We start from the raw sequence: 27,961 nt of genomic DNA, 5'->3' as shown, positions 1-27,961 counted from the left end.
TTATTTCCCAGTCTCTTGACCACTTGTAGAGTAAACTAGTATAATTTTAGCTACCACAAATAGAATCAGTATTTCGTGTGTTTGATAAGGATTCTGATTTGGTTATTGATTAACTTGTTTACAAAGGCCAGTACAAACATTTGGTATCACTTAATTCCTCCAAATGTTGTGCCAAAATAAAGGTCCATGAAACTAGGCAACATTTCAAAGTTCGTCAATAAATTGTAGTTGAATGGGTTCAAACAGCATGCAACAAGTAAAGTCATATATTTGATTTATTCATGTGGATTTGAACACCCTTATGATGATATTTGATTTGAGAGTTTAGTGATGGCGTGAAGGGAATACAGAGAGAAAAGGGACAACCAGGGAGTCGGTGTTCCGCGCCATTGAAATGCAAATAGCAGTGAGGAGCACGAAGAGATTGTATGTGTGTGTGTGCATGTTATTATGTGTGCCTGCGTAGGCTATGTGTATGCAAGGGAGCGGGGGTGGGGGCGCCACAAATTGGGCAAGTTTGGAGAGCGAGAGACGATTTTAGAAAAACAGCCACACGCACTAACGGCAGCCTCATATGACACGGTGCGTTGATACGGATTTCTATTTTTACCTATCTTTGTTTTCTTACGTGCAAGGGATAAACATTCGATAACGTCATCTAGATGCAGACTGGACATTCACATTTTCCTGAAATTTGAGTTTTCACCGATTCTGGAACTCGAAGCCTACAAGTGGTTAAAGTGGCCAGTGCTGTTTAATCGGCTGATGCCCCCTTTCTTTCCGTCTCCTCGTGAATCATGTCACGCCGGAAGCAGAAACGACCCCAGCAGCTCGTTAACTCGGACCCGGGGGGCACGCGGTTACTATCGCACGGTGAGAAAAGTTTATTATGGGTATTCTAAGGCATGCGTATGTTTTTATTCCTATGATATTCCCTATAGTTCTATGAATGAAGGAAGCAACAACTAAAGTTACAGGTTGTAATTTACAACTATAATGGTGATCAATCGGGTTTAATACGGTCACGTTAGATAAGGTGGAGAAACATGATTTAAAATCCCTAAAGTTACAGGTTGTTTATTTGAATATAGATGCACTTTATATATGTCAATTCCTCCTCACATAATTCTTTTCACATCTAGAAAGTCGTTTTACTCAGGTGATCAGTCATCATAACTTGATCTGTGTATGTCTGTGTTTTATGTTTGCATATTTTATATTTACAAAAAGCCATTGCCTCTTGCAATAAATGAGAGTTTGGTGGATTGCTCAGTCTGCTTTAGCTCTGCAATGGGCCCCAGTAGGGTAGAGCTCCAGGTATGAGCTCCAACTTGTCCCTGTGATCTGGATGGTAACATCCATCTGTGGCCATTTTCCTGTGATGCTTAGTCCTCCAGGAAACTAGCAGTCTGCTCAGAATGACTACTGGAGGTCTTTCATTACTTAGAGGAAAGTCTCCTTATCCACCAACAATGAGGCTGGATCCGTGGGTGGAGGAGGGGTCTTTTTGGTAAAGATTAATCTCTCTCCGCGTTCTCTTCTTCTCTCCATGCTTTTCTCCCTCATGTTTCATTTCCTCCTTGCCCCCCCTGAATGCTCACTGCTGAATGCTTCCCTCTCTACCCCCAATTCTATTGACTGTATACACCTACCCAGTTGGGGGGTGCTCAGTGTGTAAAATTCAAAGGGGGTAGAATGCAGAGTGCATGTACCTTCAATTGAATTGCATTTGCTGCACAAACACACCTTAAAAATACGAATGACTTCGTACTTAGAACTTCTGCAGGTACATTTCCACAGCAAGGAACTGGTTTTGAACACCTTTAATTCTGCGAAAAGAACCAAGGTGGACTATTTGGCAGCAGTAGTACAGTCATTAATACCATCACTATCCCTCTAGGAGGGAATAGTTAGTTTGTCTTTCCATTGTCCACCTCCCCCCCTCTTCTTTTGTTTCTCTCTCTTTCTCACTCTGTGCTCAAGATTCTGAAAGAATTTGACCCCAGAGCTCTAAAGATCTGAGGAGCAGACCAATCACAAGCCTCTGGACAGTGCCCAGAACTCTTAGCGTGTCCCGACCCCTGACCCCTGATGTGACGTCAGGGGGGAAGGGTGAATAGGGAGATGAAAGACGTGAACTGCTGGAGTGAGGGGCGGGTTAGAAGGGGTTATGGGTTTTCTTGGCTATGGCCATTGTCCTTTTAAACGTGTTGCCATAGCAACAAGGTGGTTTGTGTTGTCAGAAGATGTTTGGAGAGTTTTCCTCAGGAAAGAAATAGAGTGGACAGAAGACAAGATAATGTAAGGGGCAAGACTGTGACTCTCGGCATGTTTGTAGACTACTATATCAATATTTGCTAATGCATTGCTTTACATGAGAAGACTGAAGCTTTAAGCTTGAATTTAATATGGAAACATTAGCAATTGTTGTAATCGATGATTACAGTTAAAAGTTAGGACTTATAGACTTACTTTGAGCTCCCACTTCACTTCCATAAAGAATGAGGCTCGCACCCTGTCTTTCATGGTTCTTATGAGGACTTAACATCAACAATTTGATCATGAAACTGAACTTTTAATTTGGTTGAATAAAGGGATGAAAAGGTACCAGTCCTAATCCTTCTGTTTCTCTCTCTGTCCATAGATGACCAGCTGTCAGAAAAGTCACCGTCCATGTCTCTGGGCTCAGAACTGACCTCATCTGGGTCCTCCTCGTCCTCCCCCACCTCGCTCGAAGGCCGACAGCCCCCCCTGGCCCCGCGGCCATCCCCCGGGGGTCTCCACGCGCCCTCCCTCCCCAGCGAAAGCTCTCCGCCCCCCCACTGGCCCAGCCACATCGCCCCCTACACCACCTCTCTTCCCAACACCCACTCATCCCTCTCTCCAGACTTCCCTCACCCCTCTTTATCCTCTCAGACCCAATCCCTGCCACTCAACCTCAATCAGACATCGGGCCACCCCCTCTCCCATCAGGCCCACTCCCACGCCACTATGACCTCACCACAGATGGGCAGCTCTGCCACCATCACTACCTCCTCCTTGTCCTCCTCCTCGTCTAGCCTCCCTCCCCGCCGGGAGAGCACCAGTCCTGGGCATCAGAATGGCTCCAGCCCCCTGGTGCCAGGGCTAGGCCAGATCCAGGTGCCACCGACCCTGGCTGTGCTCCTGGAGGAGCTGAGGGTGCTGCAGCAGAGGCAGATCCACCAGATGCAGATGACTGAGGAGATCTGTAGGCATGTCCTCCGGTTAGGAGGGGCCATCTATACCCAAGACACCTCCCAGGCTGGTAGTGGAGAGAAGATCCAAATACCTACAGCAGGATCCCCTCCCCACCACATCATCCCTGCTCTGCCCCTGTCAAATCCTCAGCCTCCCCTCTCCTGGCCGGCCTCCCCTCCCTCCTCCCCCAGCTCACTGTGTCCAAGCCCAGCCTCTCCTCTCACACTAATGGGAGCAGAGCCCCAAACTCCTCTACGTCACCCTCATCCTCTTCCTCCACCACTTGGAGCTCCTCGATAGTCTCCTCCATGCATCCTCTGTCCCTGGGTCTCCCCCCGCACTATCTCCATGAGAAATCCTCCAACACCTCCCCCTTTGGCCACAGCAACGGGGTCAGCTTCCCCACGCCGCCCCTCCCCAACTCCAGCCACTCCCAGGACCACCTGCTGCAGTCCAGCTCCTCCCTGGGGTCCTTGTCCTCAGCAGGACGTCCTCAGCATGCCTGTAAGTTTTGTGGGAAGGTCTTGAGCAGTGATTCCTCGCTACAGATCCACCTGCGCTCCCACACGGGTGAGAGGCCCTACCATTGTCCCGTCTGCCTCAGTCGCTTTACCACCCGCGGGAACCTCAAGGCCCACTTCCTGCGTCACCGCGAGCAGAACCCTGAGCTGTCGCTCTCGCTCCTCCCCCCGGCTCTGGAGCAGCCCAGCCCTGCTCCCGTCACTGCCACCACCGGCCAGAGACGTAGGAAGCGCCGGGCAGAAGACGAGGAGCCGCCGTTCGGAGGCGTGAAAGGAATGACGGAGGGAATGGCGCTCGGTTTCCTTTCCGGGGCATCTCCTCGCCCCTCCCCTTCCTCTATACCTATGCCACCCAGTATGGATATGGCACTGTTGTCCACGGCTCACTCCCTTTTACAGCTGAACAGGGCCTCTGCTGCAGCAGGCAGCGCCTCAGGTAGTGTGTTACCGCCATCATCCTCATCCTCCATGGGTAGCCAGTTCAAAGGGGCGAAGCAGCAGAGGTTTGATGAGAACACCCCTCCACACTCCGCCCTCCACCCAGGCTCCCCCTACTCCCAGCTGGCCCACTTCCCCAAAATCCTTTTCCCCGGAGGACCCTCGCCCCACCACCTCGCCCTCCTCCGTCCCCCGGGGACCCACCCCTCTACCTCCCACCTCACCTCCCCCCACACTCAGCTTCCCTTCCCTCCCTATCCTAAACTCCCCACGTCCTCCCCGTCCTCCTCCTCCACCACCTCCTTCACTCAAACCTCCGACACCTCCAAGTTGCAGCGACTGGTCCAGAAGTTGGAGAAGCAGCCCCAGGGCGGGGGCCAGTTTTCCTCCTGCGGCCCAGCAGACGGCTCCTCAAATGGGGAAACCCACGGCCACGACCTGACTACAAGCTCCAGCGCCTACCGCAGGGAGATGATGGCAGCCCTGGGCCTTGGCCCCAACCCAAACACTGAGGCCATGGTGAGCAGCCGGGGACAGGGTCTCCCTGTATCCAACAATCCCGCCCTGGCCCCTAACCAGTGTGGGGTGTGCCTGCGGGTGCTCTCCTGCCCCAGGGCCCTGAGTCTCCACCAGGCCACCCACCTGGGCGAACGCCCCTTCCCCTGTAAGTTGTGTGGACGCTCCTTCTCCACTAAAGGAAGCCTGAGGGCCCACCTCGCCACCCACCGTGCACGCCCGCCCAACGCCCGCACCCAGAACTCCTGCCCGCTGTGCCCGCGCAAGTTCACCAATGCCCTGGTGCTGCAGCACCACATCCGCATGCACCTGGGGGGCCAGATACCCCCAGGGGGAGAGGGGGAGGAAGGTACAGATATGACCCAAGAAGATCTGGGCCAAATGACCACAGCCTCTCCATCCAAACCCTCCAGCCTCCAAGGCCTGCACCCCCTGGCTTTAAAAATGACCAGCTCCATCTCTAACCCTGACTCGCTGGTCAGCAGCTTAGACTTCGGAGGTCTGGCTACCAAGCAATCCCAGGCAGCTGACCCGAGCCCACCTATAGAGGGGGAGTGTGAACCCTCGCCCTCCACGGACAGCATTAGCCCACCTCTGACCCATAATCCCTCCCCAGAAGACCCCATGCTCCTGGGGGAAAGATCTGAGTCAGACTCCGGCCCATCTGCAGCCTCTCTGGAAGACTTGCAAGACTCCCCAGCTGACCTTTCGAACGCCAGCCCAATTAGTCTACCCAAGACATCCTTGCCAGCCTCAGTGGGGAATGGTGAGGAAGAGGAGGAGGAAAACATCCCTCTTGCCCTCTGTGTCTCTAGACCAGCTTTGGATACTGATGGTAGTAGGTCAGGAGGGCTCATCAATGGCTCTGGCTCAACCACAGTGAACCAGACTAACTCTCCAGATGGACTCATCTCCAGTCCTGAATCTGATTCCACCCCAAAATCCCCTGCCACCCTCAACCCTTCACCCACGCTCACCCCTCCTGCCAGCCCTGAAGCAGCTTCAGAGCCAGCCCAGTCCCCCAGTATCACCCCACCGGAGCCCAGTCCTGAAGGGGAGACAGACCCACTTGAAGGGGCAAGTGAGAGCACAGCATCCAGAGAAACCTCATCGGTCGAGGGGCCTGAGAGAGAGAAGCAGACCCCTAGCTCCACGGAGGAGAGTGACAGGGCTCCAGAGGAACCAGAGGCCTCCCAGCTAGCCACCCCAGCCTTAACGCCCTCCAAACCCTACTCCTGCAGCCTGTGTGGGAAGGCATACGCCAGTCGCAGTGGATTAAAGGTCTGAAAAGCATAAGATAAGGATAGAATGTATTAGTACCATATGTTCTTATGGATATACAGAACACTTGACAGAAGCTAACTTTTGATTCTTGAGGTTGGAAAATTAAAATAGTATGGTGCAAATCACTCTATTTCTTATGTTTTACTGTGTTTGTTTGTGTTATGTTAGCAAATATATTCTAATTAAAGTTATGTTCTGTTTCCATCAACAGGGACACATGAAGACACACCCTGTGTTGACCAACGTTCCCACCGAGACTCCTCCTCCCGCCACCCTGACCAATGACAATGAAACTACGGAGGATCCGAGTTCGGTCTCAGCAAATGGAAAGGAGGATGAAAAGTAACGATTGGCCAAAGCTCCTGAGAAACGTGTTACCTTAGAGAATCAGCCAATTACTGCTGCATCTGGGAAGGAAGCAGAGAAACCTGTGGACACTACTGAGTTAAAAAGACATGATTGGCTGCTTAATGGCATCAGGCAGTTTTTTCTAAGGCCCTGACAAGGGAATGTATTTTCTTCATATAATTAGAATTGATTCTAGAATGATTGATTTTAATTCTGTGTAGTTTTGGTACTAGTCAGTTGGGTCTATTTTGTCTATAGTAGAAGGTTGGATTGTTGTGAAGTTTTAATTCAGTCGGCATGGTTACGATATCACTATCTCAAAGAACACAACGAGGCCTTATTGACCACATGATGTCACAGAATTGTCTTGTAGTGTAACGGCAACCAGTGTCGTTATGTGTGTTGGATCGCAATTGAATAGATGAGCAGGGATGTATGTTTTAGAGAGCAGCTAGTTCTAGTCAAACATATGAATGAAATTCACATTTGAATTTTAAAATGGGGATGAAGTGGGAGGAGAAAAATGTGTTTTCACTCTTTAGGATCTATGGTACGATCTCCATACCAAAACAGGCCGCCGTAGTAGTGGCCATTTCCTTGTATATATTAACCCTGTTTACTATGTGTAGTTCTTTTTTTACTGACTTTTTAAACTGTCTTGCTGCTGTACTGATGTTTCAATGGAGTTGCACTGACTGTGTACACTACTGTCTATACATCCATTGAAACAAGAGATTATGATGGTGATCATGATAGCGTTACATTGACCAGTCCGTATATACAATGTATTTTGGCAATCCTGGTTCCTGCTGTTGTGAGTGACCATACAGCAGGAACCTGAGAAATGAACAATGATGACTTATATCAGTGATTGTAATTGGTTTATCCATTAATTTATTGGATATATCTGCACAGGGACATACAGAAGTAGCCTGACAGCCAAATAGATTGTGTTATGTTTCACTGTTGTGAAGTTTTGGTACCAGGCTGGTGTTGAAGTATAGCAGAAACTGGTGTATAAATCAACTGAACCTCCCGAGGACCAGGAGGAACTATGTCAGATGGATAACCTCATCCCTCCATGTCTGTTGTCTCTTTCCTCTTCCCTTGTCTCTTTCTCTCCTCCTCTTCCCTCTCACCCTCCCTGCTGTTCCCTCTTACCTCCTCTCCCTCTCTCTCTCAAAGCACTTTGAGAGTTCAAGTTTTCTGCCCTGCAGAAATTGTCTGCTCTGTGTCCTACATTAGATCAGTTTAGTCTTACTACTTTATTTTGCCTTCGTATGTTTTTTCCCAACCATTGTTTTTTTGTAGTTGTGATGATAACACGTGCTTCCCATATTTTTTTAAATGTCAAAAACAGAAAATAAAATACTTCTGATGGTAAAAACATAGCTTTTTGGTTGTCTGTCTGTGTATATTGTTTATCACTCTGTCTGTCTCAGTATAGCTGGTCGCAGACTATTCATCTATCTGTTTAAGTATTCTGTTTGCATGTCAACATGTTCTGTATGTCGGAGTGTGCTCTGTCTCTCTGTTTGTCTCACCGCTCTGTATGTCTGGCTGTCTGTCTCACAGTTCCTTTGACTGGACGCTATAGCCATCTACTTATTCTGCCTTTTTTGGCCTCACTTTATTTTTGTATGTTTCAGTTCCTCTGTGGTTCTGGGGTGTGTGTGTGTGCGTGCGTGCGTGCCTGTGTGTGTGTGAAAGGGATAATCAGTGCTTGTGTGATTGAAAGTGCAGCTGTAGAGGCCCCCCTCACCCCCCTTCTTTCTCTCTGTCATACTCTCTTTCATACTCACCCTCTTTCATTTTCTCTTTCATTTTCCCTCTCTCTCTGTCCTCCCCCTCCCAGTGTAATAGTCTGACACATAGGAAGCTTTAATCCTTACACAATGATAGCCCCCCCCCCCCCCCCAAGCGACAGTGAGCGGGACAGGGGGCAGCACACACAGAGACCTGGGCCAGCTGTCTCCAAAATGGCCGCCTTAATCCTCCAAACACCCTTCCCACTAGCTGGGGCTTCTAAAACCATGACAACCGGTAACCAAGGAGAGGAATTTGGGAGCAGAAAGGGGAAAGAGACAAAGGGCTGAAAAGAAGCCATGTGTGAGAAGTTTGTCCACATGCGTTGGGAATGAGACAGAGACATGTCTCAATCAAACAAGCGGAGTTGGAAAGGGATGCAGGGATGGTGGTTGGGTTTGAGAGGAAACGTGTGGAGTTGTCACACAAGTGTGGAGGGGTTACTTGATCAACTTTTGATGACATAGGCTACCTATAGATATTGATCAGTTGAGAATGCTTTATTCATGTTAATGGACAGCTAATATCTGCCTTTAATCGATGTATCATCAATGATCAGTGGTGGAAAAAGTGCCCAATTTTCATACTTGAGTAAAAGTATAGATACCTTAATAGAAAGTTACTCAAGTAAAAGTCACCCAGTAAAATACTACTTGAGAAAAGTCTAAATGTATTTGGTTCTAAATATACTTAAGTATTAAAAGTACACGTAATTGCTCAAATATACTTAAGTATCAAAACTAAAAGTATAAATAATTTCAAATTCCTTATATTAAGCAAAGCAGACAGCACCATTGTCTTGTATGGATAATCAGGGGCACAATCCAACGCTTTACAAATGATGCATTTGTGTTTAGTGAGTCCGCCAGATCAGAGGCAGTAGGGATGACCACATGTTATCTTGTGCTTGAATTGGACCATTTTCCTGTCCTGCTAAGCATTCAAAATGTAATGTAGTACTTTTGGGTGTCAGGTAAAATGTATGGAGTAAAAAGTACATTATTTTCTTTAGGAATGTAGTGAAGTAAAATAAAAAGTTGTCAAAATTATAAATAGTCAAGTACAGATACCCAAATAAACGACATAAATAGTTCTTTAAAGTATTTTTACTTAAGTACTTTACACCACTGTCAACGATCATGAATCACTTCAGGATGAAGTTTCAAAATAATTTTCCAAAACTAATGTTAATTATTTAAATATCTAACTACATCCAGAACAAAGTTCAAAGTTCTGCCAATCATGAACACTGACTCAACACAAAAGCAGACATACCACAATAAGCCTAATGATGTTTTAGAGGCAAGCTAGCAACTGGAAGATTGCCAGTTTGAATCCCGGGTCTGATGGAAAAAATCTGTCAGGAAGTGAGCTCGCAACTGGAGTGTTGCTGGTATCAAATCGTAGAGACCATTACCTACCGTTGTGCCCTTGAGCAAGGCACGCAACCCCCCCACAACAACAGATCGTCGGGCACCCTCTCCAAAAGAGGGGTTGGGTTAAAAGCAGAAGTCAAATTTCAGTAATTGGAACAACAAAATCTTAATCTTTAATTCTCAAACCATTCATTTGCCAACGTTGAGGAATTGGAGGTGTGTAGCAAATAATGACCAGAAGACGGAGCTGTGTAACCAATTTTGGGCTCCCTTATCAATTACAATGATTCAATGCAGATAGTTCCTCACGTGTCTTCATCATTAAATAAATATTGTTAACTATTTGATTCAACAATAATATAGTGGTTTCAAATATGATCACATGGCACATACAATAAATTAGGATAGTGATGAAAAATTCTAAGTGGCTTCGAGTCTTCAACATCCTTTGAATCGTACTTGAATCATTTCTTAGAGTGATTCATCATTCATTTGATTCCCACGCTGCTTTCTACTGTGCCAGATTTTTGACGATGACGAGCAAAGAAACATCAACAACATCATTGCCTAACATAATAGCCCAAAACTAAAACAAGCATCACCATCAACAGGTAGGCTAAAACAAGAATTAAAGAGTCATGTTGACTTTAATTGCCACAGCAGAAAGTATGCGTTAACTTGTGTTACAGTATTGCTTCCGTTCCTTTCCCCGCCCCAACCTGGGCTTCAACCAGGGTCCCTCTAAAATGCTACTAGCGCGCACCGCTAAACCAGCCAGTTCACACCGGTTACACTTTTGAATAGCCGAGTAAACTTGATCAGGCCTGTTACTGCATTATTCATCAATTTGATGGGAAACATTACATTTTTACAGTGAAACCCATTATCAGAACACAGGGGCATTATCCTCCATCTCCCTCCTCTTCTTTTCCCTGTCTCCTTGGTAGCATCTGGGACAGAAAACAGGTACACAGTTCATCAGCTGATCAACTGTGTACCTTCAGACTCCGGTAGGAGGGCGAGCAGGTTGGCGGAAGCCAAGTCAGAGCAGAGGACGCGGCGTGACGGACAGATAGGGAAGGGCATCAGTTGAGAGCGCACAGAGATATTTTGATCACTTTGTTACAATAGTGAGTAAAACAATGAGGGATGAAATGAACGTGGTGTAAAAAGCTGCCACATAGGCTTTCGAGAAGAAGAGCAAGAGGACACCCAAGGAAAGGAAGCCAAGTTCAACTATAGCCACCTGGAAAAGGTAAAACCCCTGAAATAATTGGCATGTAACCTAACTAATCTACAGTAGCAATGCAGTTTTTTTTTACATTTGTATGATATATTTCAAATACAGAGAATGTAGTTTGACTGTAATTGTACATTTTACTATCTGTTTAACACGTTTTTTTCCCCAGGAGCTATCATTACATTACATATGAACTTCTAATGGCATTCCTATGTAGCTAAAGTTCATCAATACAAATGCGCTCTGTCAACTCTGCAGCTTTGCAACGAATAAGTCTCTGAGTTGGCCGAATGATTTCGGCTGACTTGTCATACCGAATAGTTTATTTCTAGCTTTGAGAGAGTGAGCGAGAGAGGAAAATAGAGAGTGAGAGAGAGAGAGAGAGAGAGAGAGCATATATTTCAGGTAGGACACAGCAACCTTGAGTGGTATATCTCTTTGAGTAGACTACTTATCAGTGCCTGCTTGGACCTTGCACCTCACTTCCAGGGCCTCTACTTGTGAGCGTCTCCTGCCCTTCTGCCCTGCCCTTTGTAATCACGCGCTGAGACTATCTACTGTCCTCCCCCAATCACTCTTTCTTTTCAACTGAACTCACAAGCCAGGGCTGTCTATCTAGCTGCACTACTTCGCCATCTCTCCCCTTCTCCCCCACCCCGTCTCAACCCCGCCACGGACTGCGTAGCCTACGTCTCTACTGTATTCACTCGAGCTCTCTTTCCCTGGCGTTCTATGATGTAAGGTGGATTCGTGTGATCAGACCTGTTTTGACTTCCTGTGTTAGGAGGACGATGCTCTGTCCCTGTGATGTGATATGACTGCCTGTCATTGACCTGTTGTTTTGTACTGGAATTGGTTTTCTCCAGAGCCACACAGCTCTATGGATTGACTCTGATTCTCTCTCACACACACTCATTCACTCCCACCTGTTTTCTCCCCCAAAAATGTTGCTCTTCTGATGGTATGTGTTCTTTTTCTATCAATTGGTCAATATGTCTATCTACTTCATTGCTCTCTTTGTCTCTACCAGTCTCCTGTTACTGTTTGCCTCTGGCCTAATTATGTTCTGGTCTTATTCTGTGTTTGTTTTATCATCCCCTGTCTTGCTCTACAGGCCAAGTACTGTTCATCCAGTCCAATCAGCATTATTGTTCACTACGACACAGTTCCGTGGTCTATTCATATGTTTTTCAATCAACTCCCTCCCCTACCCTTCAGGGATCCCCAAAAACAACTTATCTTGTACCAGAAATAGCCATTAAGTAGCTGGTGGCCCTTGCCCTGGCCCCTCTCTCACACAGAGCAGTATGTGTGTGTGTGTGTGTGTGATAAAACTGTAGCTAGCCCAGGACCCCTGCCCGGCCCTGTCCCCTCTCTCACACAGAGCAGTGTGTGTGTGTGTGTGTGTGTGTGATAAAACTGTAGCTAGCCCAGGACCCCTGCCCGGCCCTGTCCCCTCTCTCACACAGAGCAGTGTGTGTGTGATAAAACTGTAGCTAGCCCAGGACCCCTGCCCGGCCCTGTCCCCTCTCTCACACAGAGCAGTGTGATGTGTGTGTTGTTTTGTTCATGTGCTGTCTGTCCTGACTGAGCATGTGTGATATACTGGAGCTGATGCACTAAGATGCATTAACGCAGCATGTGTCTAGTCATTCAAACTCCACACATGCTGCTGAAGGTAATGAACTTTGCAAAACATGACGCTTCGGGTCAGCATGCTGTTGACTCCTAGCAAAGCTTGGTGTATGTCACTGTAGAATAGTTACAGTTAAGACTAAAAATATCACATTGGCAGTCAGTGACAGCCGGTAATGAACGTTATAGTGTTGTCAGGCCTGTGTGCCTCTCTCTCTCACTCTGTCAATACACTTAAGCTTAAAAGGTCATTTACTAAAACCCCTAATGGCTCTCAAATTGCCATCTGTGAAACCCTATCCGATAACCAACAGCGTGTGTGTGTGTCTGTTAACATTTGTGTTTGTGAATTGTATTCAGTTAGTTACCAAGGTATCACAAACAAACATTTATGTACAAAAAAAAAGAAAAAGAACTGAAGGTTCCATTTGATGACAGCTTGGTTTCCACGGCAACACCCAAACACTCTCTTGTATGTCTCTTTTTTTCCACAGATGTCAGAGGGACCCTCATAGCTGGAAAACAACTTTACCTAAGCTCTTATAACCAATCCTCTCCACCAACTGACTGATTGACAGCCACCTGGTCCAATCACTGTTGCTCACTTCCCCACATCCCATCTCCAACCTCCACTCCACCACAATGGCGTCTTACAGCCCCGCCCCCACGCAAGCACACGCCACCAACGGCAGGTCGCCATCGCTCAAGTCGGGCGACTCGGGGGGCGACAACGATTCCATGAAGCTGAAGAAGGAGATCTCTCTCCTGAACGGCGTGTGTCTCATCGTGGGCAACATGATTGGCTCAGGCATCTTCGTCTCGCCTAAAGGTGTGTTAATCTACAGCGCCTCCTATGGGCTGTCACTGGTAGTGTGGACCATCGGCGGTATCTTCTCTGTGTTCGGGGCCTTGTGTTATGCCGAGCTGGGGACCACCATCACCAAGTCAGGGGCCAGTTATGCTTACATCCTGGAGGCCTTCGGAGGGTTCCTGGCCTTCATCAGGCTGTGGACCTCCCTGTTGATCATAGAGCCCACCAGCCAGGCGGTCATAGCCATCACCTTCTCTAACTACATGGTGCAGCCCGTCTTCCCCACCTGCATAGCCCCCTACCTGGCTAACCGCATGCTGGCAGCGGCCTGTATATGTGAGTATGTTATAGTCATTGTGTATGGGGGGGTTCTTGTTGGTGTGTTGGTGCAGTACTGTTCCACTGTCTCTACTGTAGCTTGGGCCCTGGGTTTTTCCTAACCACTGGAACTTATCAAGAAAAACTCGGGGCCCCAACCATAGTATTGGCAAGGACTTTGCATACTGACTGTGTGTGCGTTCACAGTCCCGTTTGTGCTAAACGTGGATATATGGGTTTATGCGCCTCTCTTTGTGGGAAAGGGGAACAGAAAGTAAATGACGGCATACCCACGTCAAGCACCTCAGCAACCGAAGGGAACACTAGAGGTTGAAAGAGGAACAGCGAGGGGAGGACAGAGACAACAGACTACAACACGTGCTTCCTGTCTAAAAGACCGAAGATAGGGGAAAGGAGAATCCACTCAACTATTTTAAAATGTCTGTGTGACTTGTCTTATCACATGACCTGACCAGATGAAACTGCAAGCATAGCCCGTGACCCATGACAATAGTGTACTGTAAATTGATAATTTATAAATCAAGGGAGACGAGGATGAATAGAGGTTAGTAAGGTAATATGTAGAGAGCAGAGTGGGAGTGTTGAGACATGGATATTGTTCTAGCTGATTAGTAGAACCACTCACAGTCATATTATCCTTGTGAGTTTGACAGACATTAGTAGGTTACGTATAAGACAGACTACTGGAACAGATTGATAGGGGCTCCCGAGTGGCGCAGCGGTCTAAGGCACTGCATCTCAGTGCAAGAGGTATAGTACCTGGTTCGATTCCAGGCTGTATCACGGCCGGGATTGGGAGTCCCATCGGGCTGCGCACAATTGGCCCAACGTCGTCTGGGTTAGGGCTTGGCTAGGGTTGGTTGTCATTGTAAATAAGAATTTGTTCTTAACGGACATGCCTAGTTAAATAAAGGTTATGTTAAAAAAAAAATGTTAAAAAATGACAAACAGAATATTAGCAACAAGATGGAACCCTGAGTCAACGATACAGAAGTCTACTACGGAAACCAGGTGGAACACTGTTACAATATTTACTAAAAGGGATAAGCCTTCTCCTTCAAGTTTCAAAAAATGACTAAAGGAATAATTAACACTCAATCATCTAATTACAACACACACACTTAGATAAACAATGCTTTGAGGACTGTGAATGTGTAAATGTATTTTCTACTTCAGTCTTGAAGCATGGCAAAGAAGTGAACCATAACCGCAGTTCTAGGATCCATTATCAGATTTCTCTGCACCCCATCCTTACCTTAACCATCAAGTGGATGGGAAAATACCTGATCCTGTATCAGTGGTTACAGGCGTTAGGGGACTTCAACAGCCAATGAAAAGACCAGTAACACCCCCAGGTAGAAATGAGCTATTACCACAGATATAGGATCAGATTACCCTACTGTCAACCCCAACCTTAACCATCAGGCTGATTGAAAAATACCTGATCCTGTATCGGTGGTTAGGAGTACTCCGTACACCACAGGACTGCGCAAACCATGGCAGACGTCAATCTTCCCCTTATTTTGACCACCCCTCACATCTCGTCCAGATCTAGACTATCCAACAGGACCAACCTGATCTACCCCCTCCCACCCTTCTAGCCTTTCACTGTCAATACAACCATACCTTGGACATCTGTGTGGCATCTGTTAGTCCAGATCACTCACTGTCTCTGTCTGGACCGGTCTGGTGGTGTGATATGTTATGTTTAACCTTTTACTGCAGTGGGCTAAATCAGGGTCACATACAGTGTTTCTTGGTAGTCTTAAACAAATCTACTTTGAAACAAAAGTATACACATACATGGTTATGGGCTTAAAGAAAGAAGACACCTGTACCGTGTCAGATATAGAGTTTGCGTATTGCACTTTATATACATCACAGAAGACTGAAATACACTACATCACCAAAATGTGGACACCTGCTTGTCAAACATCTCATTCCAAAATCATGGACATTAATATGGAGTTGGTCTCACCCTTTGCTGCTATAACAGCCTCCACTCTTCATGGAAGGCTGTCCACTTGATGTTGGAAGATTGCAGCAGGGACATGCTTCCATTCAGCCACGAGCATTAGTGAGGTCGGGCACTAATGTTGTTAGTCTTGGCTCGCAGTCTGCATAATAGGGCTCTGTGCAGACCAGTCAAGTTTTTCCACACCGATCTCGACAAACCATTTCTGTATGGAACTCGCATTGTACACGGGGGCATTGTTATGATAAAACAGGAAAGGTCCTTCCCCAAACTGTTGCCACAAAGTTGGAAGCACAGAATCGTCTACAATGTCATTGTCTGCTGTACCATTGAGATTTCCCTTCACTGGAACTAAAGGGGCCTAGCCCGAACCATGAAAAACAGCCCCAGACCGTTATTCCTCCTCCACCAAACTTTACAGTTGGCACTATGCATTGGGTCAGGTAGCGTTCTCCAGTCATCCGCCAAATCCAGATTTGTCCGTCGGACTGCCACATAATAAAGCGTGATTCGTCATTCCAGAGAACGCGTTTCCACTGCGAAGCTCCCGACCAACATTTATTGTGCTGACGTTGCTTCCAGAGAAGGTTTGGAAACTCGGTAGTGAGTGTTGCAACTGAGGACCGACGATTTTTACGGGCTACGCGCTTCAGCACTCATCATCCTGTTCTGTGAACATCTGTGGCCTACCACTTCGCTTCCCAATAACAGCAATTACAGTTGCATGGGGCAGCTCGAGCAGAGCAGGAATTTGCCGAAATGACTTGTTGGAAAGGTAGCATCCTATGACGTTGCCACGTTGAAAGTCACTGAGCTCTTCAGTAAGGCCATTCTACTGCCGATGTTTGTCTATGGAGATTGCATATCGGTGTGCTCGATGTTACACACCTGTCAGCAACAGGTGTTGCTGAAATAGCCAAATCCACTCATTTGAAGGGGTGTCCACATACTTTGGTATATACAGTGCCTTGCAAAACTATTCTACTTATTTTGTTGCATTACAACCTGTAATTTAAATAGATTTTTATTTGGATTTCATGTAATGGACATACACAAAATAGTTCAAATTGGTGAAGTGAAATGAAAAAATGACTTGTTTAAAAAATATTTATAACTGAAAAGTGGTTGGTGCATATGTATTCACCCCCTTTGCTATGAAGCCCCTAACTAAGATCTGGTGCAACCAATTACCTTCAGAAGTCACATAATTAGTTAGATTGCACACAGGTTGACTTTATTTAAGTGTCACATGATCTGTCACACGATCTCAGTAGATATACACCTGTTCTGAAAGGCCCCAGAGCCTGCAACGCCACTAAGCAAGGGGCACCACCAAGCAAGCGGCACTATGAAGACCAAGGAGATCTCCAAACAGGTCAGAGACAAAGTTGTGGAGAACAGATCAGGGTTGGGTTATATTTTTTTTATTATCAAACTTTGAACATCCCATGGAGCACCATTAAATCCATTATTAAAACATGGAAATAATATGGCACCACAACACACCTTCCAAGAGAGGGCTGCCCACCAAAACTCACAGACCAGGCAAGGACGGTATTAATCAGAGAAGCAAAAAAGAGACCAAAGATAACCCTGAAGGAGCTGCAAAGCTCCACAGCGGAGATTGGAATATCTGTCCATAGGACCACTTTCAGCCGTACACTCCACAGAGCTGGGTTTTACAGAAGAGTGGCCAGAAAAAAAGCCATTGCTTAAAGAATACACGTTTGGTGTTCGCCAAAAGGCATATGAGAGACTCCCCAAACATATGGAAGAAGGTACTCTGGTCAGAGCTTTTTGGCCATCAAGGAAAACGCTATGTCTGGCGCAAACCCAACACCTCATCATCACCCTGAGAATAACATCCCCCCCCCCCAGTGATGGTGGTGGCAGCATCATGCAGTGGGGATGTTTTTCCATCGGCAGGGACTGGGAAACTGGTCAGAATTGAAGGAATGATTGATGGCGCTAAATACGGGGAACTTCTTGAGTGAAACCTTTTTCAGTCTTCCAGAGATTTAAGACTGGGACGGAGGTTCACCTTCCAGCAGGACAATGACCCTAAGCATACTGCTAAAGCAACACTTGAGTGATTTAAGGGGAAACATTTCAATGTCTTGGAATGACCTAGTCAAAGCCCAGACCTCAATCCATCAAAACCCATCCAAATTGAAGAAGCTGGGGCAGTTTTGCCTTGAAGAATGGGCAAAAATCCCAGTGGCTAGATGTGCCAAGCTTATAGATACATACCCCAAGAGACTTGCAGCTGTAATTGCGGCAAAAGGTGGCTCTACAAAGTATGGACTTTGGGGGAGTGAATAGTTATGCACGCTCAAGTTTTCAGTTTTCTTGTTTTATTTCTTGTTTGTTTCGGGTTATATTTTGCATGTTGTGTAAATCAAGAGATACATACAACACCCCCCCCCCCCCCAAAAAAAATACATTTGAATCCCAGGTTGTAAGGCAACAAAATAGGAAAAATGCCAAGGGGGTTGAATACTTTCGCAAGCCACTGTATAGTGTATAACAAAACCATTTGACATAGAAACACTGGATTTTCTGCAGGTTTAAAAAAATAATGTTTATTAATTATGAAAAATATAACATTCCACCCATGACGCCACTAGAAGGCAATTTGGTAACTTGACTGCAGGAAAGCTAAGAAGACTTCCTATTTATAGGAGACTGTTTTGGTCTATATCTTCATACCTTGTTTGGGGGAGGAAGCGGAAGACGGTGTTATGGTTCCCCAGTGGTTATGGGGGAGGAAGGGGAGAAGGAGTTATGGTCAATGATGTACATTGGCCTGTATGTGTATATTCATGTTTAAAATTAGGACACTGACAGCGTAACAACACTAGGAAAACCGCAGGGTGCTATTATGAACCTTCTTTGTCTGGACCCTCTCTTTCAAAGATAATTAGTAAAAATCTAAATAACTTCACAGATCTTCATTGTAAAGGGTTTAAAATTCTGTTTCCCATGCTTGTTCAATTAACCATAAACAATTAATGAACAGGCACCTGTGGAACGGCCGTAAAGACACTAACAGTTTACAGACGGTAGGCAATTAAGGTCACAGTTATGGAAACTTAGGACACTAAAGAGGCCTCTCTACGGACTCTGGAAAAACACCAAAAGAAAGATGCCCAGGGTCCCTGCTCATCTGCATGAACATGCCTTAGGCTTGCTGCAAGGAGGCATGAGGACTGCAGATGTGGCCAGGGCAATAAATTGCAATGTCCATACTGTGAGACGCCTAAGACAGCGCTACAGGGAGACAGGACGGACAGCTGATCATTCTCTCTGTGGCAGACCACATGTAACAACACCTGCACAGAATCGGTACATCCGAACATCACACCTGCGGGACAGGTACAGGATGGCAACAACAACTGTCCGAGTTACACCAGGAATGCACAATCCCTCCATCAGGGCTCAGACTGTCCGCAATAGGCTGAGAGAGGCTGGACTGAGGGCTTGTAGGCCTGTCGTACGGCAGGTCCTCACCAGACATCACTGGCAACAACGTCGCCTATGGGCACAAACCCACTGTCGCTGGACCAGACAGGACTGGCAAAAAGTGTTCTTCTGGTCAGATTCACGTTCATTGTCGAAGGAATCGGCGTTACACCGAGGCCTGTACTCTGAGGCAGGACGATTTGGAGGTGGAGGGTCCGTCATGGTCTGGGGCGGTGTGTCACAGCATCATCGGACTGAGCTTGTTGTCATTGCAGGCAATTTCAACACTGTGCATTACAGGGAAAACATCCTCCTCCCTCATGTGGTACCCTTCCTGCAGGCTCATCCTGACATGACCCTCCAGCATGACAATGCCACCAGCCACACTGCTCGTTATGTGCGTGATTTCCTGCAAGACAGGAATGTCAGTGTTCTGCCATGGCCAGCGACGAGTCCGGATCTCAATCCCATTGAGCACCTCTGGGACCTGTTGGATCGGAGGGTGAGGGGCTAGGGCCATTCCCCCCAGAAATGTCCGGGAACTTGCAGGTGCCTTGGTGGAAGAGTGGGGTAACATCTCACAGCAAGAACTGGCAAATCTGGTGCAGTCCATGATAAGGAGATGCACTGCAGTATTTAATGCAGCTGGTGGCCACACCAGATACTGACTGTTACTTTTGATTTTGACCCCCCCCCCTTGTTCAGGGACGCATTATTCAATTTCTGTTAGTCACATGTCTGTGGAACTTGTTAAGTTTATGTCTCAGTTGTTGAATCTTATGTTCATACAAATATTAACATATGTTAAGTTTGCTGAAAATAAACGCAGTTGAAAGGGAGAGGACGTTTCATCTTTTGCTGAGTTTAGATATGAACTTGAGTGTTAATAATTTAGGCAAACACTATGGTACATGATATTATGGCTGCTTTGCATGAATATATTGCTGAGGAGCATTTTTAGTATTTTAAAGGTTCACTAAACATGATGTAGTGTGTGAGATTATATAGGGTGTCTCTAAAACGGCACTGATGAAAAGTAGTTTACTACATAGGGAATAAGGTGACGTTTGGGTTGTCACCATTTTGAAAGGAGGGATTCATTGATACATTGAATACATATTCAATCAGTGAAAGGGAGAACAGTAATGATTCAGACTGGACCATCCTATGAATCTATCTCCATGTAACTTTATGAACTTGAAGGAACAAACACTGATAAGGACAGAGAGGGAGAGAGAGAGATAAGGTTAACTGGAAAACATGTTTTCTTAAAACTGGGGGAGCAGTGTACAAGGACACAGTTAGCAACTGTCTGTTTCTGTCAGTAAGTCGATTGGACAGTCAGTCAGCCAGCCTGTATCTGTCAGTAAGCCAGTCAGTTTGTCAGTCAGGCAGCCAGTCTATATTTGTCAGTAAGCTAGTCAGTCAGGCAGTCAGTGTGTGTTTGTCAGTCAGGCAGCCAGTCTGTATTTGTCAGTAGCTAGCCAGTCAGTGTGTATTTGTCAGCCAGGAAGCTAGACAGTCAGTCCGTGTGTATTTGTCAGCCAGGAAGCCAGGAAGCTAGACAGTCAGTCAGTGTGTATCTGTCAGCCAGGAAGCTAGACAGTCAGTCAGTGTGTATTTGTCAGTCAGGAAGCTAGACAGTCAGTCAGTGTGTCAGTATGTTTGTGCTTTGACTAATGTTTTGTCGAGGTCTTTAAATAATTTCAAGGAGTGCACTTTATCTGTCTGCTCTCTGCTCTTTTCTTCTGTGGAAAACAACTGGCTGGACTGCTGCAGTCAGCAGCCTCATTTCCTCAAGCTACGCAGACTCTAGAACTAGAACACGCACACACGTACATGTCAGCGTAGTGGCCAATCAGAGTCCAGACTTGCTCATCCACAAGGAATTCTGACTCTCAGGGACCCCGTTATGTAGATAGAGAAGCCTACACTGAGCTATAATGGTGTTGCTATAGTAGGCACCTCAGACCCATGCAGCTCAGCCCCACAATGCTGTGTGTGTGTGTGTGTGTGTGCGCTCCGTCTCTCTGTCTCACTCTGCAGTAACGTAGATCTTAATGTCCGTGTTTCTCCCACAGGTTTGCTGACCTTTGTGAACTGTGCCTATGTGAAGTGGGGGACGCGTGTCCAGGACTTCTTCACCTATGCTAAGGTCATCGCCCTCATCGCTGTCATCATCACCGGCCTGTTCAAGATAAGCCAAGGTACCGATGACAGGATGTCTCCCACTCAATACAAATCACTAATATCGTACAAATATTCACCCATCCGTCCACTATACGGTACATTCACAGACACAGACATGCACACTGTGAACACTCGGACATGTTCTTTCACATACATTTATTTGACATAACTTACATATTTATATCTTATATATATTCATTTGCACCAGTGAATGTATGTTATTTATGTACGTGTTATAATGTGTGTGTGTGTGTGTGTTCCTCAGGTCAGACACAGAACTTTGAGGGCATGTTTGAGGGCTCGTCGACGGATCCAGGAAACATAGCTCTGGCGCTTTACTCTGCTCTGTTCTCTTACTCCGGATGGGACACACTGAACTTCGTCACGGAGGAGATCAAAAACCCAGAAAGGTTAGGGGGGAGACAGGGAGGGCAGGATGAAGGCACCAGTGGGCAAAGGGTTAACCCTCTGTAAGGAATGAGGAGTAGAAGATGGGTAGCAATGAGAGTATAGTGAATGGAGGCTTAGATATATGCAAGGAGTTAAGGCAGTGGTGGAAAAAGTAGACAACCGAGTAAAGATACCTTAATAGAAAATGACTCAAGTGAAAGTTATCCAGTAAAATACTACTTGAGTAAAAGTCTAAAGGTATTTGGTTTTAAATATACTTAAGATATACTTAAGTATCAAAGTAAATGTTATTGCAAAAAATATACTTAAGTATCAAAATTATTTCAAATTGCTCATATTAAGCAAACCAGAAGGCACAATGTTCTTGTTATTTTAATGTATGGGTAGCCAGTGGCACACTACAACACACAGACATAATTTACAAATGAGTCCGCCAGATCAGAGGCAGTAGGGATGACCAGGGATGTACTCTTGATAAGTGCGTGAATTGGACCATTTTCCTGACCTGCTAAGCATTGAAAATGGAACTACTACACCGGCTCTGACGCTCGTCGGAGATGGCAGGGCTTGAAAACTATTATGGACTACACAGGGAAACCCAGACGCGAGCTGCCCAGTGAGCCTACCAGACGAGCTAAATGCCTTTTATGCTCGCTTCGAAGCAAGCAACACTGAAGCATGCACGAGAGCACCAGCTGTTTTGGATGACTGTGTGATAATATTCACAGGTCAACATTCACAAAGCCACAAGGCCAGATGGATTACCAGGACGTGTACTCAAAAGCATGCATGGACCAACTGGCAATTGTCCTCACTGACATTTTCAACTTCTCCCTGACTGAGTCTGTAATACCTACATGTTTCAAGCAGCCCACCATAGTCCCTGTGCCCAAGGAAGCGACGGTAATCTGCCTAAATGATTACCGCCCCGTAGCACTCATGTCGGTAGCCATGAAGTGCTTTGAAAGGCATCAACAGCATCCTCCCGGATACCCTAGACCCACTCCAATTCGCATACCGCCCAAACAGATCCACAGATGACGCAATCTCCAGGTCATCTACAAGTCCATGCTAGGTAAAGCTCCGCCTTATCTCAGTTCACTGGTCACGATGGCAACACCCATCCGTAGCACGCGCTCCAGCAGGTGTATCTCACTGATCATCCCTAAAGCCAACACCTCATTTGGCCACCTTTCGTTCCAGTTCTCTGCTGCCTCTGACTGGAACGAATTGCAAAAATCGCTGAAGTTGGAGACTTTTATCTCCCTCACCAACTTCAAACATCTGCTATCTGAGCAGCTAACCGATCGCTGCAGCTGTACATAGTCTATCGGTAAATAGCCCACCCATTTTTACCTACCTCATCCCCATACTGTTTTTATTTATTTACTTTTCTGCTCTTTTGCACACCAATATCTCTACCTGTACATGACCATCTGATAATTTATTCACTCCAGTGTTAATCTGCAAAATTGTAATTATTCGCCTACCTCCTCATGCCTTTTGCACACAATGTATATAGACTCCCCTTTTTTTCTACTGTGTTATTGACTTGTTAATTGTTTACTCCATGTGTAACTCTGTGTTGTCTGTTCACACTGCTATACTTTATCTTGGCCAGGTCGCAGTTGCAAATGAGAACTTGTTCTCAACTAGCCTACCTGGTTAAATAAAGGTGAAATAAAATAAAAATAAAAAATCTCAATCGCACTCCACACTGCCCTTTCCCACAAAAGGAACACCTATGTGGGAATGCTGTTCATTGACTACAGCTCAGCGTTCAACACCATAGTGCCCACGAAGCTCATCACTAAGCTAAGGACCCTGGAACTAAACACCTCCCTCTGCAACGGGATCCTGGACTTCCTGACAGGCCCCAGGTGGTAAGGGTAGGCAACAACACATCTGCCACGCTGATCCTCAACACAGGGGCCCCTCACGGGTATGTACTTATTCCTCTCCTGTACTCCCTGTTCACCCACGACTGCGTGGCCAAACACGACTCCAACATCATCATTAAGTTTGCTGACGACACAACAGTGGTAGGCCTGATCACCCACAACAATGAGACGGCTTATAGGGAGGAGGTCAGAGACCTGGCAATGTGGTGCCAGGACAACAACCTCTCCCTCAATGTGAGCAAGACAAAGAAGCTGATCATGGACTACAGGGAAAGGCAGGCCAAACGGGCCCCATTAAGATCAACGGGGCTGTAGGAGAGCGGGTCGAGAGTTTTCAAGTTCATCATCAACGATCTATCATGGTCCAAACACATCAAGACAGTCGTGAAGAGGGCACGACAACACCCTTTCCCCCACAAGAGACTGAAAAGATTTGGCATGGGTCCCCAGATCCTCAAAAAGTTCTACAGCTGCACCATCGAGAGCATCCTGGCCAGTTGCATCACTGCCTGTATGGCAACTGCTCAGCATCTGACCGTAAGGCACTACAGAGGGTAGTGCGTACAGCCCAGTGCATCACTGGGGCCAAGGTTCCTGCAATCCAGGACCTATATAATAGGTGGTGTCAGAGGAAAGCCATTAAAATTACCCCATGTGTATATATAGCCTCATTGTTGTTATGTTATTATGTTACTTTTTATTATTTTTTACTTTAGTTTATTTGGTAAATATTTTCTTAACTCTTCTTGAACTGCACTGTTGGTTAAGGGCTTGTAAGTAAGCACTTCACAGTAAGGTACATCTACACTTGTAGATGGCGCATGTGACAAATCGGTGCATGTGACAAATAAAGTTTGATTTGATTTTCAGCCAGGGAAATGTATGGAGTAAAAAGTACACTATTTTCTTTAGGAATGTAGTGAAGTGAAAGTTGTCATAAAATATGTATAGTATAGTAAAGTGCAGATCAACCCCAAAAAAGACTTAAAAGTAGTACTGTAAACTATTTTTACTTAAGTACTTTACACCACTGAGTAGAAGGATGAGAGGGCATAGGTGTAGAATGAATGGGAGACTTGAGAGGATGCAGGTGTAATAAGGAGAGGGGTAGGAGTATGTAGGAATATATGGAGTGGTTGCGATTGGTAGAGAATGTCAAGTAATAGTGGTTTGATGAGGCAAAGATGGGAGGTATGGAAAGGGATAACCTACTGAATGGGTAGTGGTGTTTTATGCAGGGGAAGGCGAGGGGCTCTTCCTCCTGAGGGAAGGATTTATCTGATCCCCCTTGGCTCTGATTCGCACACTTAAACGCTGATGAAATGGAGCAAGACAGACATGACTGGATCACAAGCTACTTCCAGGAGTTCTCAGGCAGATTACGTGACAAAGCACACCCCGCCTCCTCCCTCTGCTCCTCCCCCCTGCTGCTCCTCCTCCGACTCAACTCTTGACCCGTTCACTCATGGAGAACCCTGGATGTTTCCGAGCCATCCTAAATGTTTTCGTACTTGCTGTGTTGTTTTCTAAAAATCGAAGTGTCTCTGTCTCCCCCTGGTGTTTTGTTTGTGTGACCTACAGGAACCTGCCCCTGGCCATCGCCATCTCCATGCCCATCGTCACTGTGATCTACATCCTGACCAATGTTGCCTACTACACTGTGCTGCCCATTCCCGCCATCCTGGACAGTGACGCTGTGGCTGTGGTAAGTTCACTTCGGAACGAAATAGGATTCCCTGTACATGACACAAAATAAAGCCGGGTTCTATACAGTATGTCAGATGTATACAATTCCATCTGCAGTATCATCCCATTGAATAAGCCCTAAATGACTTTGTCATAGGATGTACTGTAAGCGTTTTTGAATTGGTGTAGTATAAGATCTGTTTTTATTCCCCCAGACGTTTGCAGACCAGGTGTTTGGCGTGATGAACTGGACCATCCCTCTAGCGGTGGCTCTCTCCTGCTTCGGAGGACTCAACGCTTCTATCCTGGCTGCCTCCAGGTGAATTAGAATGACATGACGGAATCGCGTCTTAACTATCATTATCACATCATCATCCTCCTCTTCATCATCGTTACTGTTATCACTGATCCTCTCCTCCTTATTTGACCAACACGCGATAACCCTGTGTGTGTGTGTGTGTGTTCCCTGCAGGCTGTTCTTCGTGGGCTCCAGGGAGGGCCATCTCCCAGACTACCTCTGCATGATCCACGTCACCCGCTACACCCCCATCCCCGCACTGCTCTTCAACGTCAGTCATCCCGCAAAACCAGTCTCTGTGTTTTTGTTTGGGGGTGTGTGTGTGGGGGGGCGCATCTGTCTGACTGTCTGTGTTGAAATTTTTTTTCCATTGTCTTACGAGTTGTTTTCATTGTTCAGTTTTGCATTTGTCCGAGTTCTGTGTCAACGTTCTGCTTCTGCGTCTACCGAAAGATTCGGACCCATCGTTTTGTCTGCCTCTGGGTTCCGTCTGTCCCAGAAATCTGCCTACCTGTCTCAGCAGTCCTTTATTTTAACCCGTTGTTCTGTCTGCCTCAGCGCACTGTTTGTCTGTCTGTCCTGTAGAGTTCAGCTCTCCCTCTTTCTACAGTGTCTCTGAAACAGTCTGTAAGTACAGTATATTGACATAGTGCTGTTGCTCTATGCTATAGGGTGCCATGGCTCTGGTCTATCTGTGTGTGGAGGACATCTTTAAACTGATCAACTACTACAGCTTCAGCTACTGGTTCTTTGTGGGCCTGTCTATCCTGGGACAGCTGTACCTGCGCTGGAAACAGCCAGACAGAGTCCGACCCCTCAAGGTAACACAATCGTCCACACATTCACCTTTAACACCAATAGGCTCCACACAAAACACTGTAGCCTATAGACCTATTCAAATGCAAACTTCCATTGGTGTTGTAACGTCTGAAGCGTTTGTTCTGTAATTCACAATAGTTTTGAATCTCTTTCACTGTTTGACGTCAATACCAGACCCTGTATGATAGTTGTGACATAACTCTTCTTCTCTCTCCTTCTATCTATCTATCTATCTATCTATCTATCAGCTCAGTCTGTTCTTCCCGATCATCTTCTGTTTCTGCACCGTGTTCCTAGTGGTGGTTCCCATCTACAGTGACACTATCAACTCTCTGATTGGCATCGGCATCGCCCTATCAGGAGTCCCCGTTTACTTCCTGTGTATCTACACTCCCGCCACCAAAAGGCCCATTTGGCTCCGCAGGTTCTTTGGTAAGAATCAGATGAATGTTTGAATTTAGTATAGTGTTGCAAAAATCTGGGGACTTTACCCAAATTCCCAGGGAATCTACCAAACCAGGATTTCTGGAAAACCTGGGAACTTTGGGGAAATTACTGGAATTTTACGACCCTAGTTTGGTATGGCATGAGTTATGTAAGTACATTATTTTGTATGCCTACATTTTTTTTATGTACATTCTTCAGCCAAAGTGCACTTCTCATGCTATTGCTAATGTCACTACATTGATGATGTATTTGATGGATAGGTTTCTCATCCTCTCTCCCTCTAGCCAACTTTGGTCTGTTGATTCAGAAGGTGTGCTATTCTGTTGTGACTGAGTTGGATGTCATAGAAAAGTTGGAGTGAAGAGAGAAGAACACACTTCCTCGCCAGTATTTCCCTCAGCCATGGGCTGCTGATTCAAACGGCAGCCATTCATTGGACCAAATCTCTGGACAACCAATTATCGCCATGATATGTTCATGTTGGACGATGGGGTCGTTCTACGGCCAGGATGACACTCCAGCTGCCTCTGAGGAGGACGTTCCACACACACTCCTGATGTATCAATACTAAACCATTCCTATGCCTTACATGTTTTACTCAAATACTGATATTTATGATCTTTCAATGTAGGCATCTGCATAGGCAGCCCAATTCTGATCTGTTTCCACTAATTGGTCTTTAGACCAATCAGATCATCTCTTTTGCCAATAATTGGGCAAAATATCAGAACAGGGCTGCCTTTATAAACACAGAGGTATAAGTCTACTAATACCTGTGAAGTGGCATTAATAAAATGTCATTATTGAATAACAAAAGAGATACTGAAGACATGTAGGAAAGAAATGTAATTAGAGGGTTAATTTGTTTTGTGGGTAGGTAGATCATTCAAACAGCACTGCTGACAATAAATGTCATCTTTGGCATCACCTGTAGTGAGGACTAGAACAGTAGGTTGCTCTAGCCACTTGTTTTTTGTGTTCTATGTAAATGTCTGTCCCACCTGAAGCTTTTAAGATCGTTGTGAAGGGAGGGGGGTTGGTTGAGTCGATGGTTAGTCAAAGGTTTACACTGTATTTATAATAAATTACTGATAGATGTTACATGACTGACTTTTTTCTTCTTCTAAATTCCCACCATGGATGAGTAGAATACAGACAGTAGTTGTAACCAGAGCGATATATAGAAATCAAGCAGGTTTTAGAACAGCTGTCATGTTAGCAACAATACGAGACCACCGC

The 27,961-nt window shown here is 46.0% G+C and overlaps 2 protein-coding genes across 4 annotated transcripts; both read left to right on the top strand.

The window, feature by feature from the left end:
* Positions 1-521: 521 nt before the first annotated feature.
* On the top strand, positions 522-7,717 carry LOC115133452 (sal-like protein 4). Its single transcript, XM_029666693.2, is given in 4 exon segments — positions 522-873; positions 2,645-3,322; positions 3,325-5,975; positions 6,190-7,717. Coding segments are annotated over 4 exon segments (3,540 nt in total). The 5' UTR covers positions 522-797; the 3' UTR covers positions 6,325-7,717.
* Positions 7,718-10,000: 2,283 nt separating this feature from the next.
* On the top strand, positions 10,001-27,823 carry LOC115133450 (Y+L amino acid transporter 2-like). 3 transcript variants are annotated; one of them, XM_029666689.2, is made up of 11 exons: positions 10,001-10,119; positions 10,456-10,763; positions 12,878-13,530; positions 21,052-21,177; positions 21,426-21,570; positions 25,054-25,177; positions 25,374-25,477; positions 25,631-25,727; positions 26,128-26,277; positions 26,524-26,707; positions 27,007-27,823. In XM_029666689.2, the coding sequence occupies exons 3-11, from the start codon at positions 13,026-13,028 to the stop codon at positions 27,081-27,083; spliced, it is 1,512 nt and encodes a 503-aa protein (XP_029522549.1). In that variant the 5' UTR covers positions 10,001-10,119; positions 10,456-10,763; positions 12,878-13,025; the 3' UTR covers positions 27,084-27,823. The 3 variants fall into 3 exon arrangements, with proteins under 3 accessions (XP_029522549.1, XP_029522550.1, XP_064877925.1); XM_029666690.2 differs by lacking the exon at positions 10,456-10,763; XM_065021853.1 differs by lacking the exon at positions 10,001-10,119 and having other exon boundaries at positions 10,136-10,763.
* Positions 27,824-27,961: the final 138 nt, after the last annotated feature.

The sequence above is a fragment of the Oncorhynchus nerka genome, linkage group LG8, assembly GCF_034236695.1.
Source record: "Oncorhynchus nerka isolate Pitt River linkage group LG8, Oner_Uvic_2.0, whole genome shotgun sequence".
In the NCBI taxonomy this organism is placed as follows: Eukaryota; Metazoa; Chordata; class Actinopteri; order Salmoniformes; family Salmonidae; genus Oncorhynchus; species Oncorhynchus nerka.
This window is presented reverse-complemented; position numbering and strand designations above follow the sequence as displayed.